Genomic DNA, 15018 nt, shown 5'->3' with positions numbered 1-15018 from the left:
GAGCTGACTTGCTTGCTGCTGGGACGATGAATTCCAAACGCAATCTGGACCGTAAGATTACCCAAAGGCTAAACAGTGACTGCCCAACCCAACCCAACAACCCAAAGCATTAAAAAGGGCTGTTTAAGGAAAGGGCCGACTGAAAAAAAAAGAATAAGAAGACGACGACGTGGTCTTCGCCTCTTTGGAGAAAGGTTTGCGGAGAGAGAATTGCAGAGATGTCGGGAGGTATAGCTCGTGGCCGTCTCGCCGAGGAACGCAAAGCCTGGCGTAAAAATCACCCCCATGTTCGACGCCTCTCTCTCTCTCTCTGTTGTTTGGTAAATTATTCTTGTGTCATAGTAAACGTTTTTTATTTCTAGGGTTTCGTGGCTAAGCCGGAGACTCTGCCTGATGGTTCAGTGAATTTGATGGTGTGGCACTGCACCATCCCTGGTAAGGCCGCGGTAAGTAATATTTTCTAATCTAACTAGCCACCTTACTCCGCTCTTCCCTTCGAATTCTTTTAGCTTTGTAATTTTTGTTGGTTTGCCAAAGCACTATTTTTTTTTTCTCATGGCAATTCCTTGATACTTGTTTTCGCTGCTAACGGATGTGTGTCTATAATTGTTAGTTATTTAAAAAGAAAAATAAAAGAGGACTGCACCCTTAAGTTTGGGACAACTTATTGTGATATACCAAAAAATTTGATTAGGTTGTAGGATGGATAAACACTGAAACTATGGTCTCAATTTTAACCGATTATGGACCATGTTGTAAGTAATTCTGAGATTCATTGATCAATCCATCATTCAATAACAATTGGAGAGAGTAGGTTGGCGTATCCTTCTGCATTGCCCAGTTCCAGGGGAGGTTTATGTTTGCAATTGTGGATTTACAGTGTGTTATGCCACTCTTTGTATCTAGTTCTTGTGCTGTTGGCATAGGAGTTGCCCAGATACCGTTCAGAGTTCAAAGGTCTAAATCAATTACTACTCCTTTTTGTTTACAGTGACCTATTTGGATAGGTAGAAACAAGAATGCCTTTGGAGACCTGGAAAGTTCGGTATTGCATCTGAGCAGCATTGTTTCTATTTTGTATTCCTTGTTGAGGATCAACCCCCCATTTTGTTTGTCCTCTGTTGGGCAATTCTCTGGTATCTTGATTTTGTAGCATGAAGTTGTGGCTCTGCTTAATCTTTTGCATAGAATTCACCCGTTTTGTTTTTTTTTGGCCAATGGGATTTATTTCTTCTATATGATGTTTGATTGTATAAAAATGGAGACAATTCACTTAGCAATTTTTATGTCAAAATAGGTGCTGCTCCCTGGCCAAGCTGCCAAACTAGTTGCATGGTTGGGGTGGTTGACATCAGTGGCCTAAGTATACTAAGCATTACAATATTCAATGATTTAAGGAAAAAAGCTAATGATGTTACCTCAATCAATATCCTTGTCAATCAATTAATTCCCATATGCTCGCTTTTTTCTACAATACACCATTTCCATGCGGGAATACAATTATCAAATATCATAACCACCTTTAGATGATTGTATTTGTTAAAAAAATAGATCTGGCATGTCAGTTAGAAAAGAGCGGCATGGAAGCTTTTCGGAACAAGAAGCCACCAAAAGTCTGAAGCTCCTCGAGAGAGCAAGTTGGGAGTTTTGGTAGTTGGTAAAGTTGTCGTGATCTGAGAGTTTCTATTCATTGAGCCAATGAAGCATTGAAAGGACCCTTTTTGTGCTGATGCCCTATAGGTATACCATTGCACAGGCAATAAAGTTGCTTGAGAACATTACACTAGTTGACACACCAATACTAATTATATGTAGACATACAAATGATACTTTCTCTTTTTTATTTTTACATCACAAAATGGTAAAATTATGTATTGTATTTTCCATTTGAGGAGAAAATGTGAAAACAAATGTTTACAAAACTTTATTGTGTGAGAGACCACTACATTTCTTGGTTTCAGTGTTTGTTTGACTTATCAAAAATAATAGAATGATGCCATCAGTGCACAAGGGTCCCAGCTTTGCAAGGGTCGGGATAGGATCTTTTTTATATGCAACCTTGCCTTTACTTTTGTGAGGTTACTATTTTCACAAATGATTTTTTAGTGCATGTGTGTGTGCTTGCAGATTTATAAAAACTAATGAGTTTTTATTTTTCCAATTAAACAAATTTTGTTAAATATATCAATTTTAATTTGTAGATCACTATCATGCTCATCTTATACTAATGACCAATAGGAAAAAGAAAAGAAAAGAACTATTGTGCTCACTTTATAAATTTAGTGAGTCCAATAATTTTAAAAGGGACAAAAAGCCATCTTTCTATAAGTCTTTGGAACTTATAAGTTGTGATTAGTCATACCGTAAGATGGGTGAAATTTACTTAAGGGGGAATGGTTTGATCAGTATATGGCTATATGCTTATCAAGGTAATTATTGTAAACTACAAAAGCGTGGTGCAGACTTTTTAAGATGTTAAGTGATACCTTATTTTTAACATGAATGAAGCCAGTAGATGAATCGCCAATTTTTGCTCAAGAAGAATTAGAATTGATATTTCATACATTTGTACAATCTGCTGTTAACTTCACTCTTTTCCCATGGCTACCCTAGGGGAAGTTATTGTGTTGATAGGGCATGGTGACTGTATTGTAGAAAAGAATGTGGCAATTGGTGCATTTGCTCAAATAAAGTGACCATTTCTCTTTGCTGTTTGTTCTTTTACTAATGATTTAATCAGATTAGAGGGCTGCACAGATAGATAAGGTGTGTTATCTACCTGGGTGAAAGAACATATTTTGTCTGATTGTTGCCAGCAAGATATTGAAGCTTGTATTGTTAGATTAACAGTCTAAAACAAGCTTGTTCATAGTGCAAACTTATTTTTTCATGTATGTCATATTCTCAACAACTATAAGGGAAGATTTTTGAAGATACAAATATTCATTCAATTGTACTAGGGACTAAATATGGTCCTTATTTTCTTTGTTTTGCACTTGTTTCCACCACTTGCAAAATTAAGTTCATGTATATGATCATGCATGGCGAGTTTGAACTTTTGAAAGAGTAGGGTACTCTCTGCACAGGGAAAAAAAAAGGGGAAAGAAGGAAAGACAGAGGAAAGGCTAGGATTGTCTCTGCATTAGGAACAAGCCAGAAAAAGTCATGGAGAAATTTATTATTACATTATATCTACTTCCATGTTATGTGTAACTTATCATGCATAACTTCTGTTACGGTTATTTTATCCATCAATTCACTCTCTACTTTGTGGTTCAGGTTGTATTGAAGAGAACTTTGTACAGCAAGTTTATTCATCGTTCCATGCCTTCTCTATTTCATTTCTATGCCTTATTACCTGAGATTTTACAGGCTTATGCCAGGAAAAAGAGTTTCCATTGACTACACATTAAAATCAATCTTGTTGTGTATTATTTGCATGTTTTCCATTATTTGGGAGGCATGGGACCCTTAATGCCTCTTAATTGTTGCAGACTGACTGGGAGGGTGGTTACTATCCGCTCACAATCCACTTTAGTGAAGACTACCCTAGCAAACCACCAAAATGTAAATTTCCCCAGGGTTTCTTCCACCCGAATGTCTACCCATCTGGAACTGTTTGCCTGTCAATCCTCAATGAAGATAGTGTGAGTGTACTTTCTGCCATCTCCTCTGGTTAATATTTTTCTTTCACCCCTCCTCTTGTAGGTACTGTTCTATTTTCTCAAAGGGGCTCTTCTCTATTCGCTTGATCATAGTTTGATCCTCAACAGACGTGGGCTAGATGTGTGCAATTGTGTTTAAAGTATGACAGTATGACTTCCATTCTTACCCCCATTTATTTGGTGTTTCTTCTTTGGTCATGATAGGGATGGAGACCAGCAATTACAGTGAAACAAATTCTTATTGGCATCCAGGACTTGCTGAACCAACCCAACCCTGCTGATCCTGCTCAGACTGAAGGATATCACCTATTTATTCAGGTAATTGTTCTTTTGTTTGCTTTATCCTGTCATAACATGTTGCCCGTTGAGTTACAGCAGTGCCGTGTCATTCTGTGCTGAATGAAAAATGGTTTTTAATGGGTAGATTTTGAAGTCTGTACTGCTTCTTGGTGTTACGCAATTTGTGCAGTGATTTTATGGAACTTTATGACCAATTTATTGTGAACCAAATCTTCGGTGATTGCATTTAAACCAATTATGATTTATGGGCTTGACAATTCAAGCATTGATTTTACTTGGTTGGTTGGTGTCGGTAGCCTTTATGCTGGAGTAGATACTTTTCATGATGAATGGGCTAGGATGGGGGTTGATAGTAACTTGCTTTTTCTAACTCAGGTAAGATTCTGTGCAGGATCCTGTGGAGTACAAGAGACGGGTCCGGCAGCAGGCCAAGTTATACCCACCTCTCGTCTAAACACTAATTCTGCTTTTATTGGAGTTGGTTCATACTTGGTAACGCTTTGGTTACCGCAATGCAAACTTAATGACTGAACCCGCATGTTTTTCTGTTGGTTTGGATAGACTTCTATTGATGCATGACAACTCAACCAATTAATGATGCTAATTGGTGTGTTTTAGGAATGAACTTAATCTACATTTATACTTGTCTCCATTTAAAGTGATTGTAATAAGTGAAGCTCTTACATTGAATAATTATGATATCTCATTTGATTGTTAAAATAAAATGCTGTGTAGAATATGTATATCTATGTTTGTATATACAGGTTCTATCAAGATGTTTATATAGCATATCTATTTAATTCGTTAATAACCCCCGTCTCTGATGTTTTAGTTATAGCGTTGTCATTTTCTCATGTTATATTGCTGTTTTGTTCAAATGCATTGTTTTGTTTTTAGGGTTGAGGATTTGTCTTGATACTGTTATTAACTTGTCCATTGTCTCTTCGTTTGAACAATAAAACTTGCTTGTGCAATCCATCTGTTTCTTCTTATTTAATGATTTGGTGGGTATGTTTTTCACTCAATCTAATTGTAGTACTTGTGATATTTCGGTGCCTGATTGAATCATTTCTACCATCTCGTCATCTTCAGTGACTTTGCATAATAAGTGATTGACCACCCAAATCATTAACTTAGGCTTCGTTTGTTTTGGAAAAATAGTTTTCAATGAAAATAATTTTCTAGAAAAAAATTTCCTAAAATGTGTTTTATGTTGTTTGGTTGTAACATGAGAATTTGGGCGGCGTTTGCTGTGTCCAAATAGACAGAGAGCCGAAGAGAGAGAACGCTGGAGAGAGAGCTGGCGACCAAACCAAACGGCAACACAAATGGACAGCGACAGCCAATACAAAGGGGGGCTGATTGAGGCTCTTAGGTCAAGGGAAGTTGAGAGAGGCGCTTTAGGGCAAGGAAAAATGACTTCCCTTCTATCAGATGGGAAATTGTTTTTCCCAACTTGTGTGTTATTTCAAGTTAGGTTTTTCGTTGATTGGAATTAATTTTCTGTTGATTTTTGTGTTTTTTTACTCCCAAACATTGAAAAATAGGGAAAGTGTTTTCCAGAAAGCACCTTCCTCCAGGCAAATAGAACCTTAATTAATGACTGTAAAGTCAAGAGTGAATTTATACACAGGGTTTTTTTTTTTTTTTCCCTTAATTTACATGGGGCGTGTCATTTGTAAATTAGGGCGCATACTTTGCTAGTTTATCTTTTGCATATTTGAAAGGTAATGATTGTAAGTTTCCGTTAATAGCTAAGAAAAAGAAAAAAGAAAAAAGAAAATGAAATTGGGGCACCTTCTCTTGACAGTACAATGGGTGAAAGATGAGTTGTACTAATTTACTCGCCCACGAGAGAGATCATCAAAAAGATTTAAGTAGATCGTTGGTTGGTTCTGTTTGAACATTATTTCTCCCTTCACCCTTTGAGATCTTAGCAATAATAGCTATGGAAATCACAGTAACGAGTGGAAACGTTCTTAGACAAACTCAAACCATGAGACTTTTCGCTTGGGAGTTCAACAATCGAATTATCACTCCGGTGGTAAATTTCATGAGCTTGTTCATTTTAGCTAAGGTAGGGTTAAAATCAATGTGATGAATCCTCAAATTACAGAGCTTGCACGGATGCATTGATTGGTGCCACTGTCGCATTCTTGGATCCTTTTCTCCTCCTGGTAGGTGGGGGGCAATTGAACTATTGTTTGCTGCATGAAACCTGCAAATGAACTGGGACTTTGCTGGCCATGGACCACCAGAACTAGAAGAACAGCCAGCCCTGCCAGGTACATGATTAAAGTTAAAAGGATTGTTTGGTTTGGTTTGGTTTGGTTGGGTTTGGTTTGGTTTGATTTGATTTGATTTTAATTTCTGCTGCTTTTAGAACCCAAATAAAGAATTTTGAAAGTATTGGGGCTTTGCGTCATATTATTTGTGTTTATTTATTGGATAAATTATCCCGACCGACCTGCCAATGATTTAGTCCAATATATAGGGTTTAGAGTTCAAGACTTTTACCTTTTGAAAGTTGTATTATGTTTACCTTTGAGAGATGCTATTTGTACTAAAATTTAATTGCAGATTTCATTTGTATACTTAGCTTCAATGTATTATATCTATATATATTTTATTGTCATAAAGAGTAGTATTATAGTGTTGATCCAATAAGTATACAGTGTATGAATATTCAATAAGAATTCTATCATTACTTGAACGTGGGGGTTGGGGGTGGGCTTTGGCTTGCTTAGTTTTGGTCACCTAACTAATATTGACTTTTCTTTAAACCGGCAATACGTAGCAGTTAGTAAATAATTTGTACCGGACGGCCATTTGGATTTGTCCGTCTCTGTCTTTGTCAAGTGGTTTGGTTCAATTTAAAATCTCCTTCCGTACTAATATATTGCAATAATATTACAAACTTTGCTTCATCTTCTCATTCATTTATGGCTTATCCTTACTTTTCTTCCTTTCTAATCTTCCTATTTTTGTCTCATATCAACATTGCTTCCCCTCGCTTCCGTGATTGACTCTCTCTTTCTCTCTCTCTCACAGTATTTCTTCTTCCTCTACCTCTGTCTCTCTGTCTCGTATTTTTTCTTCTTCTACCTCTCTAGGCATATATCAAATCTAAGGACTAAATCGATCCAAATTGTCTCAAAACAAAAGCTTAATCGGTAAGTCTTGGAGATATTCCTTGGTACTTAGACTATACCCGTAGTGATAATTTGTTTTTTATTTTGAAGACTATTTCAATATTCATCTTTTGTTTAAATTAGATTCTTTCATTCTACTTATTTTGAAGATTATTTTGATCATTTTTATTTTATTTTGGCCATCTAATCTCAGTTAAATTATAAGCCAATGAGGTGTTGACTTCCAAAGGATTTTTTCGTGATTTGGTTATTTCTTTTATATAAATAATAATTTAAATGCATCTCATTGGACATGTCGAATCGAATTTAAATCCAAACAAGACTAAGAACAACTCAAATCAAAGCAAGCTAATTAAGTTAAATCATTTCAATACAAGTAAATTTAAGTAATTTTAAATTATGGATATTAAATATTATCACATAAAATATTAAAATTACGTATATAAATGACATTTTCAATTTTAGTAAATAGTATTACAATCCCGCCAACCTCTTTAGCCAGCCATTCAGAGGGTGAGAACCCACCCCTTGACCTCTATAGATTATGATGACAAGTCAAAATGGCCTGGCTATTGATAACCCCTTTCGTCACGTCACGTGTAGCTAAGAACCTGCACCTCTTAGTTTATATTTATTAAGTAAAAATAATTAAAATTTTAAATTAATTCATTTATATTTCACTTAAAGCCCATTTGTCCTTTGATTAAGACATGGAAAGACCAAAAGCTATTTTATTTTAGTTTATACTTAATAATTTGGTAAGCTACACAAATTTTACATATCAAACACCATTTTTTAATTTTTATTTTCAAAGCCAACCACTTATATTTAGGATTCGTTTGACGTGACCAGAAGAAACTTAAACTTAAACATATTGAATATTTTTTATAAAAAGTCTTCAAAACGTTTAGTATGATAATATCAGAAGACATTTATTAAAAAAAAAAAAAAATTGACTTTCTGAAATGTGGAAAACTTCTTGGATGCTTCAAAAAATAAATTGAGCTTTTCATTAGGGTTCTGTGGATGAAAAATAAATGAGGCTGCATCCTAAACTAGAAAGGAGGTGGGAATAGCAAAAGCAACCCAACATTATTAATTTACAGTACGACCAAATTAGGGTTAATTTCTAGAAAGCAATTTGGGTACGAAAATGGAGACAGAGAGAGAGATACACGCACATATACATATATATATATGGGCATATCATTAATGTCATGGCCAAGGGATCATTATTAGTTATATGGATGGAGCTGCCCCCTTTTTGATGTCTCCTATTTTTGTTTGATTCACTTTTTGGTTTGCACCTAACGCCCACCCAAGATTTTTGACATCAATTAACTTTGGTAGATATGGCTCATTCATTATTCCTGCCTAGCACTATACATGGAGGAAATACCAATGTTGTGTAATTGTTCTTTAACTAAAAATAAAATAAAATATAGAGCATACCCAATTCATCATCCTATCAAGGGACCCAAAATTACATTTACTAGTCTCATAATTTTGTTGATATATAGTGCTCACTGTATACATGCATGGTATAACAATATTGACAAGATTAGGAATAAATCCAGATTTTTTTTTTTAAGTAACTGTATGTTAACAGAAAAATTACTAAGGTGTGGTTGATATATAGTATGGAAATTTCATGAAAAATGTTCCATTAAAGGAATTGGATTCCGTCTTTATTGTTTGACACACTATATTTTATATGAAATTGAATTTTATGGTACAAATATTAAAGTATAATTTGGTCTTTTTTTCATGAAAATATCTATTTAGGGGAGTGATTTAGAAAATATTTTATTTTTCAACTAAATGCTATCAAACAATTTATGTTAAGGCATACTTTGTAAAGTAAATAAACCAAAGGAAAAACAACAAAAACAAATTAATACAAAACTAACCTTTGCATTCCTTTTCTTCCTTCCTTTCTTTAATTGGGATTTAAATTTAACAGGAACATATCCAAAACTATCTGTTATATTAGATACAGAATTCTTCTCCTTTCAAAAAAACTTCTTTTACCCTTATTCTTAATATCTATCTTTGCCTTATCAACACACATCTTTCTTCGATAGAAGGATTCAATTCTCCGGCCCCAAGGCATGGTGCAAGTGGTAAAGCTCTCAAGTTTTCTTGAAAGTGGTAGGCAATCAACTTTTGATAGAAACAAAAATGCCTCATTTGGTGGGAACTAACCGCGTGTTCGCTTAAGAATATATAAATATGCAATCGTATCCAATTTATCCGGATGCTGATCTAGGAGGAAGGTCAGTCTTCTCTAAGACTAGGCGGGCGAAATCAGAACACCTGAATCATAAAAAAAAAAAAAAATCAATTATTCATATAAAAAATATCAATATCCTCCTCCATAGAAACAACCAAATCTATTCTCCATTATACCCAGAAACTTAAAAGACTTGCAAAGTAAGGCTTCCAAATCGTTACTCCAATTCAACTACATTTATGTGCATGATAAAAAGAGAAGCTTGTTTCATAATTGTACATGCTATTCTTACCCATTAGGTTTTTTCATAATTAACATTTAATTTAGGTGAATAATATTATTAATTTTTAAATTTTATATTTTATAACAAACTAGTCACTATACTTTAACTTTAATTACTACATTCACTATACTTTATTTTTTATTACATCTCATTCGATCTTTTGATCTTCTACCAAATTTTCTTAACAAACGTAATAATATATTATACGGTAATATAAATCTCAAAATCACTTAATCGTGGAATTTATATTAATGGATATCATATTTGTTTTTATTATCAAAATTTGATGAAAAGTAAAAAATGAGACTTAATTGTAACAAATACAAAATTGTTTATTCTTTAATTTTTTTTGGAATTGTGGGTTTGGGTGTACAAAATGAATTGGGTCAATTCAGAAGTTCGTCCATTTGTTCAAAACAATGAAATGAATAGAAAAGACAAGAGGATAGATAGATGGTAGAAGATGCACCAATAATTATATTTTGGGGTCCAATAATTGTCATTATTTTATTAAGCCCCCTGTAATTGCCCCTATATATATATATATATATCTAGAGAGAGAGAGAGAGAGAGAGAGAGAGATGCATGGTCTACAGCGCTGCCAGCCGTGTATCTTAATTAATTTCTTTACTCGCCGCCCATTAATTTAATGATGAAATACCAATTGTACCCTTGCTTTATGGGAGGACAAATGCAGATTGGCGGGGGGGGCATCTGTTGTTGCTTATTGCAATCGACCGCAAAGTCAAGTCTTAACGGTATCTATCCATCCACCGACCACCGACCTACCCTCCACCACCTTTATTATAAAATTTTAATTAATTACCCAGAAAAAGTAAGATCTTTTTTAAATTACGAAAATGACACGTATATAATCACAATTTACACGATTTTAATGTACAAAATACATGGGTGTGTGTGTGTGTGATAATTGGGTCAAAGTTGTGATTGCACATCAACCTTAATTGGAGAGAATTGTGATCTATGAATAAAGATTTTATTATATATCATTTTGTGTAATTTATATATATATATATATATAAAACAAATGTAAACTATGGTCTATTCATCATATCATATCAATCGAAATAGTGTATTTATGGTATTTTTATGTCTACGACACCACTTTGTGGATGCCCCATTAGCATCTTTTAAAAATGTCATATTATGTGTGTGTGTCTATATATAAACTCTCTCTCTCTCTCTCTCTCTCTCTCTATCTTTCTCTCTCCCCACCATTGAGCAAACGACAACTACCTTTGGAGTATTGAATTCCATTCTTTTTTCATCGTTTCACAAATATCTTTTCCATCTTGTTTTCTTCGCAGCCAAACAACCGAAACCCGGCCGCAGGAGGAGGGAAAAAGCATCTGAGAGAGAGGCTGCAAGCTAGCTAGCAATATATTGCCGCCATTAACTACAATAAATAACGCAACCAGAGGCAAAAAATATAGCAAGTACAGCAACTTGCAGAGAGAAATAAGAGAGAGAAAGTGTCGGTGCCCCCTTCTAATTCCTTGCTTTCTCCTCCCCTCTCTCTCTCTCTCTATCTCTCTGGTTGACACACAGCCACAACCCAAACATTTTATGGGTCTCGTCCTCTCTCTCTCTCTGTCTCTGAAAGTTTCCCGAACTGTTTTACCCCTTATGAAGCTCTGTCATACGTTTGAATTTGCAGAACTTTCGTCGTCTTAGTTGTACTAAACTCGGTTATCTCTTCGTTTAACAAGTTGGGTTCAGTCCCAAAATAAGAGAGAGAGAGAGAGTGAGAGATGGAGGGAGGGAAGAGGAAGAGCGAGAGGCCGTACAAGGGAATAAGGATGAGGAAGTGGGGAAAATGGGTGGCGGAGATAAGAGAGCCGAACAAGCGGTCCAGGATATGGCTCGGCTCCTACTCGACCCCAGTGGCGGCGGCGAGGGCCTACGACACCGCGGTGTTCTATCTGCGGGGTCCCTCGGCGAGGTTGAACTTCCCGGAGTATCTGGCGGGAGAAGCCGGCCCTGGCCGCGGCCACCTGCACGAGCTTTCGGCGGCTTCCATACGTAAGAAAGCGATAGAGGTTGGGTCTAGGGTTGATGCGCTGGAGACCAATTCCATGCCCGTGCATGGCCATGCACCCGCATCAGGATTCAAACCCTGTTGGATCCATGAGGTGCCCGACTTGAACGAGAAACCCGTACCCGAGGACCCCGATGCCGATGATCATGACCGGTGAGCTATAGCTAGTCTATATATATGCACATATGTAAGGACTATCTATGTATATCTATATATTTGATTTGATAGCTTTAATTGGCCGGAGTAATCCCTTTGTTTTTCCTTAATTTCTTTCGTGGGTGGGTCTCTTTCTCTAATTTAATCTTTGGGTCAACAAGTAATTTGACGTCTACTCTCTCTCTCTCTCTCTCTCTCTCTCTCTGTATGTAACATTTTTAGAAGAATTTTCTGTAAATACTTGTTATTTTTGTCCTAAGTTGTGAATATGAAATAGCTAGCTAGGTTTCATTGAATGAATCGACCCTTCGCTTAATTTGCTTGGGACTCCTGCAGCTGGTACCAAAAATTACAATATATATATAGAAGAATGCTAGCTCTACTCTCCTCATTTGATAATAATTAAGAATTATAACATATATAATGTTTCTTAATGAATTTTACAACACAATTAGATGATAATTAGACGCATCCTTCTTGCAACCATATATCATATTGTTGCTTAGGTAGGAAGCATATAATGTTAAATTTATTATTTCTTATTCTATATACTGTACTATAGGCCCAAGGCCCGGATCATCTTTTTTTTTTTTTCTTTTTTATAATGTGGAAATCAAGAGATTTCACATAAACCACAGCCCACCCGCTTGAACTAACAGGTCAGATGGCTAAATTCCGGTTGGGTCAAAACCCATGCCTTATTCTCTCTAATAGATGCATATAATACGCTGCTCACACGGATTCAGATTCGAATCCACAATCTTGTAATACCCAAACTCTTGAATGTGTGCGAAAGACCTTCTACGATATCTCGAATGTTTCAAGAATCATAATTTATGAACTCTAAAGTGTGACCACTTCTACGTTTTGATCACAAAATTAGTTCGGTAGAAGCAAAAATATATTAATAAAATGTTTTAAAAAAAGGGAAAACTTATTTATAATATTTCTATATTAATCTCATAATTAGCATCTATAAATTTGTATCAAATTTTACTTAATAAACATAAATCTCCAATCTCCAATCTTGAAGCTTGAATTAAATGAATAAGATGAGAGGAAAACAAGTAAACATAGACAACTATAATGAAGAATAAATAACTATTAATAGATGAAATCATTTTCTTTAACCCAAGAGAATTAAAAACTTAAACTCCTCATTATTTATATGTGACAATGCCATGCCCCATAACTAATCATGTAACTTGGGGGGGTTAGTATTGCATTATAATAGTATATTTATTATAAAAAAAATTTATCAGTTGATGATAACTATAGTACAAATCACAGTAAATGTGCTATAATAGTATATATATATATATATATTTGTAATATTTTATCTAAAAATATGGTACGTTTATTAAAGTTAAGGGACAATAATTTGTATTACCTAAAATAAAAAATTAACTAGATTTAGTGCAAATGACACTTCACCACACATAGAAGCCAAAGTTTAAATTTTAACATTAATCAATACTTAATCGTTTAGGAAAAAAATAAATAAGTAAAATTAATACCTGAATCTTAAAGGACCGATCCAAATTTGCAAGCCCAAATTGCATTCCACATATAGGAGTGAGCAATTAGTTTGAACTGAATTTTGTACACCCTTATTAGAATATATTGATGTACAAAAATATAAAAATGGTGTCGACATTTTTAAAATATTTTTTATTTCAAAAAATATCCAGAAACACCAAAAATGTTTTGGGGTCATTTTGTATATTAAAAAAGTATTGAAAATATGTTTCTAATTTAAAATGCATTTCTATTTCGCAACCACATTGGAGATGAATTTCATCTCTGCTATCTTGACGATCATGTTAGAAACATAAGTAATTTGTATTTATATTTGTTTGAATGGATAATGAAATTTTTGTTTATCTTTAATTGAATAATTATTTTTTTATAATTTTCTATATTAAAAAAATTATTTATGAAACAAATTATTTAGGATTGGTAGCAATTTCATTTTCAATTTTTTACTTTCGCTCTCCAAATTTTATAAACAAAATTTTAATTCCAAACAACAAATAACTCCCAGTAATCGATGCATATTAGGCCATGTAATTCTTGTATTCAAACACACTTTTATTATCTTTTAAAGTTATTTTTTTCTATAAGTAATAATTCATTGAAAGAAAAAACTCAAAACATCTACGACCTCTTCTAAAACATATCCCGAGCATCACAATAAAAAATTGAATAAAAGACGAAATATCTAAATATAAACCACCAATTTAAATGATAAAATCCTCCAAAATACTGAAGGTCTATAGTCTTTTATTTTTTGGGTTTAGCTTAGATGGGCTACTAATTGCATTGGTGTTTCAACACGTGTTTTTTTTTTTTTTTTTTAATTTCAAGCACGTGTTTTTGTTTAGAAATATATGAATAAATATATAAATCACTTGCCATTCATCAACTCGACCAGATGTGTTGCTTATGTTTCCCCATTTTGGGTCATAAAACGAAGTGAAACTGGATTGGGCTTTTCGATAGGCCCAGCCCAGTGTTGATATTTTCATCTGGATTCGGCCCAGTGTTGATACACACTTTCATCTGTTTAAGAAAAATGAAGTGATATAATAGCACATGTTTCATTATGTATTCTCTCGTTAAGTTTTCTTTTTCTTTTATACGTATATAAAAAAATCAACTATTGTATGCACAATTTGGATGGTCCATTTTAATTCGATTAATATGAATGTTTTTTTAATAAAAATAAAAATTTTACAATAATATTTTTGTCATTCAAACACTAATGAATTTATCGAGTAAAAACATTGTCATCAAACAAACTGAGTCCACAAGAAAGAGAACAATCAAAATATGCAAGAAAGTTCTCGCATAAACACTATGATATCTAAATTAGTCATTGAAAATGATAAAAACTTGAAGTCTGTATTAATATTATTATTATAAACGTATCTTGAATAGAACGAGAGTCTATATATTTATAGAAAAGCATGTATTTTTCATAAATTTCTTAAAATTAAATTTTTTATGGATAATATCTATCTCGATATTCTGGAATTCACTCGAATTAGGATTCTATGAACAAAATTTTTCTTGATATTTTGAGAATTTATTAAAATTAGAATTTGAGGGATTTTCAGATATCAAAATTATTCAATTTGTATGTTGTGAGGGACATTTTTCCCCACCCT

General features: G+C 34.0%; 2 protein-coding genes across 2 annotated transcripts; both read left to right on the top strand.

The window, feature by feature from the left end:
• The first annotated feature begins 121 nt into the window (after positions 1-121).
• LOC127809884 (SUMO-conjugating enzyme SCE1-like) lies at positions 122-4708 on the top strand. The gene is made up of 5 exons (XM_052349039.1): positions 122-287; positions 363-446; positions 3495-3647; positions 3870-3983; positions 4357-4708. Exons 1-5 carry the CDS (start codon positions 219-221, stop codon positions 4417-4419), a joined length of 483 nt encoding a protein of 160 aa, XP_052204999.1. The 5' UTR covers positions 122-218; the 3' UTR covers positions 4420-4708.
• A 6101-nt stretch (positions 4709-10809) lies between these two features.
• LOC127809221 (ethylene-responsive transcription factor ERF008-like) lies at positions 10810-11926 on the top strand. Its single transcript, XM_052347984.1, has one exon. The coding sequence runs from the start codon at positions 11406-11408 to the stop codon at positions 11847-11849; it is 444 nt and encodes a 147-aa protein (XP_052203944.1). The 5' UTR covers positions 10810-11405; the 3' UTR covers positions 11850-11926.
• The last annotated feature ends 3092 nt before the right edge of the window (positions 11927-15018 follow it).

The sequence above is a fragment of the Diospyros lotus genome, chromosome 9 (genome assembly GCF_014633365.1).
Source record: "Diospyros lotus cultivar Yz01 chromosome 9, ASM1463336v1, whole genome shotgun sequence".
NCBI lineage: Eukaryota > Viridiplantae > Streptophyta > Magnoliopsida > Ericales > Ebenaceae > Diospyros > Diospyros lotus.
The sequence above is the reverse complement of the archived record's forward strand: the minus strand, read 5'-3'. Positions and strand labels throughout refer to the sequence as shown.

Coding starts and splice junctions, on each gene's coding strand:
- LOC127809221 (XM_052347984.1), top strand. CDS start 11,406: ATGGAGGGAGGGAAGAGGAAGAGCGAGAGGCCGTACAAGGGAATAAGG.
- LOC127809884 (XM_052349039.1), top strand. CDS start 219: ATGTCGGGAGGTATAGCTCGTGGCCGTCTCGCCGAGGAACGCAAAGCC. Junction 288..362: donor GGCGTAAAAATCACCCCCAT/GTTCGACGCCTC, acceptor TTTTATTTCTAG/GGTTTCGTGGCTAAGCCGGA. Junction 3,984..4,356: donor GATATCACCTATTTATTCAG/GTAATTGTTCTT, acceptor GATTCTGTGCAG/GATCCTGTGGAGTACAAGAG.